General features: G+C 59.2%; 1 protein-coding gene across 1 annotated transcript in view; it reads right to left on the reverse strand.

Moving 5' to 3' along the window:
- Positions 1-930: 930 nt before the first annotated feature.
- The window catches only part of PINK1 (PTEN induced putative kinase 1), a gene marked incomplete at both ends in the record, with an annotated part of 5,316 nt that continues 4,953 nt past the window's right edge, over positions 931-1,293 (reverse strand). The window contains 2 exons of the mRNA XM_010137386.1: positions 931-1,021; positions 1,159-1,293. Of these exons, the coding sequence (XP_010135688.1) occupies positions 931-1,021; positions 1,159-1,293 (226 nt within the window). The remainder of the gene's footprint in view (positions 1,022-1,158) is intronic.

The raw sequence follows: 1,293 nt of genomic DNA on the forward strand, positions 1-1,293 counted from the left end.
CTGCTCTGCACGGCTGGTTTGGATGCGGAACACGTGTGTGTTCCACACCCAGGACCGCGGGGACAAGGGAAGGCTCAATGCCCAGTGCCTGGCCGCTGCCTGCTCTGACCTCGCTGCTGTTCCGCCGTGTCTCTGAGCCAGCCAGAGCTCAGCCAGGCACATCCCCAAGGTCCATCCTGCTTCAGGAAACTCCACGTGGCGGAACAGAGCAACTTGTTCCCCAAATGATCTTTCCAGACAGCACCGAGCCAGGGCTACACTGTCCCCTCAGTGCTCTGCAGCCTAACAGCTGGACCCGGCGAAGGGAGACGAGGTAGATTTAGAGAACCACTCAGCAGCAGAGCGACATCTTCCATTTATTGTGCAACAAGCGTAAGTAACGTCCTCCCCCAGCTCCTCTAAACACAATTAGAGACAGGAAATCCAGCGACGTTTCCATCAGACACCGATGTCCCCCAGCCTCCCCAAGCACAGCAGAAATACAGGTGGGTGAGACCGAAGCTGCTGCTCTGCCCTCCTCACCCCAAACCACACAGTCTGGCTCAGCCCCGGCCCCGCAGCAGCACTGGCTGCACAGCTACCCCAGGCAGGAAACACAGCGAAGCGGGGTCTGGGCTCCGAGCACTCCGCTGCGTCGAAGCGAGGCATTAACGGGGCGTTATCACGAGGGGCAGGAGCTCCCACGCTCCTGTCACCGGGCAGCACCTCACTCGGAGGCCTTTCGGCTGCTGTTTTCTAGCAAGATCCAGCTGTGGCTGCAGAGGGAAAACACCTTCAGACCAGTGCTGGCTTCCCTAAGAAAAGACAGACTGCGCGGCCCTTCCTCAGCTCGGCTTCCTCAGTGTGGTCTTTAAATACAGAGCAGCTCCACAGTGCCTCCTCCCACCCCCCACCCGCGAGGGGACTCACGTCACTCAACACTCGACTTACGAAGGCCATTTCCAAACGTGAGCAGAACCAGTCACGCTCCTCAGGACACCCGCAGGTCCCCACCAAGGGGTAGCACAGCAGGGCCTCTCCTCTAGCGGGGGGAGAGAAGCAGCGGGCACTACCGGGAGGGAAAGCTCTCCAACACAGGCCTGTGGTTTTGTTCCCTAAAGCACTACGGGAGGCCAGGCAGACAGAGCAGCTTCCTCTGTGCTCTACAAGGTGCTTTACGGTCGTGTCCCAGGTGACTCTTTGCTTCTCCAGGCCAGCAACAGGAATATTGCTGCCCAGAGATCCTCGTACTCCAGGTTCGCCAAAAAGCACATCTTCAGTTTGGTTTCCACCCGGCTCCTATCCACCAGCCCG

This window comes from Buceros rhinoceros, unplaced genomic scaffold (genome assembly GCF_000710305.1).
Source record: "Buceros rhinoceros silvestris isolate BGI_N320 unplaced genomic scaffold, ASM71030v1 scaffold40785, whole genome shotgun sequence".
NCBI classification, from domain to species: domain Eukaryota; kingdom Metazoa; phylum Chordata; class Aves; order Bucerotiformes; family Bucerotidae; genus Buceros; species Buceros rhinoceros.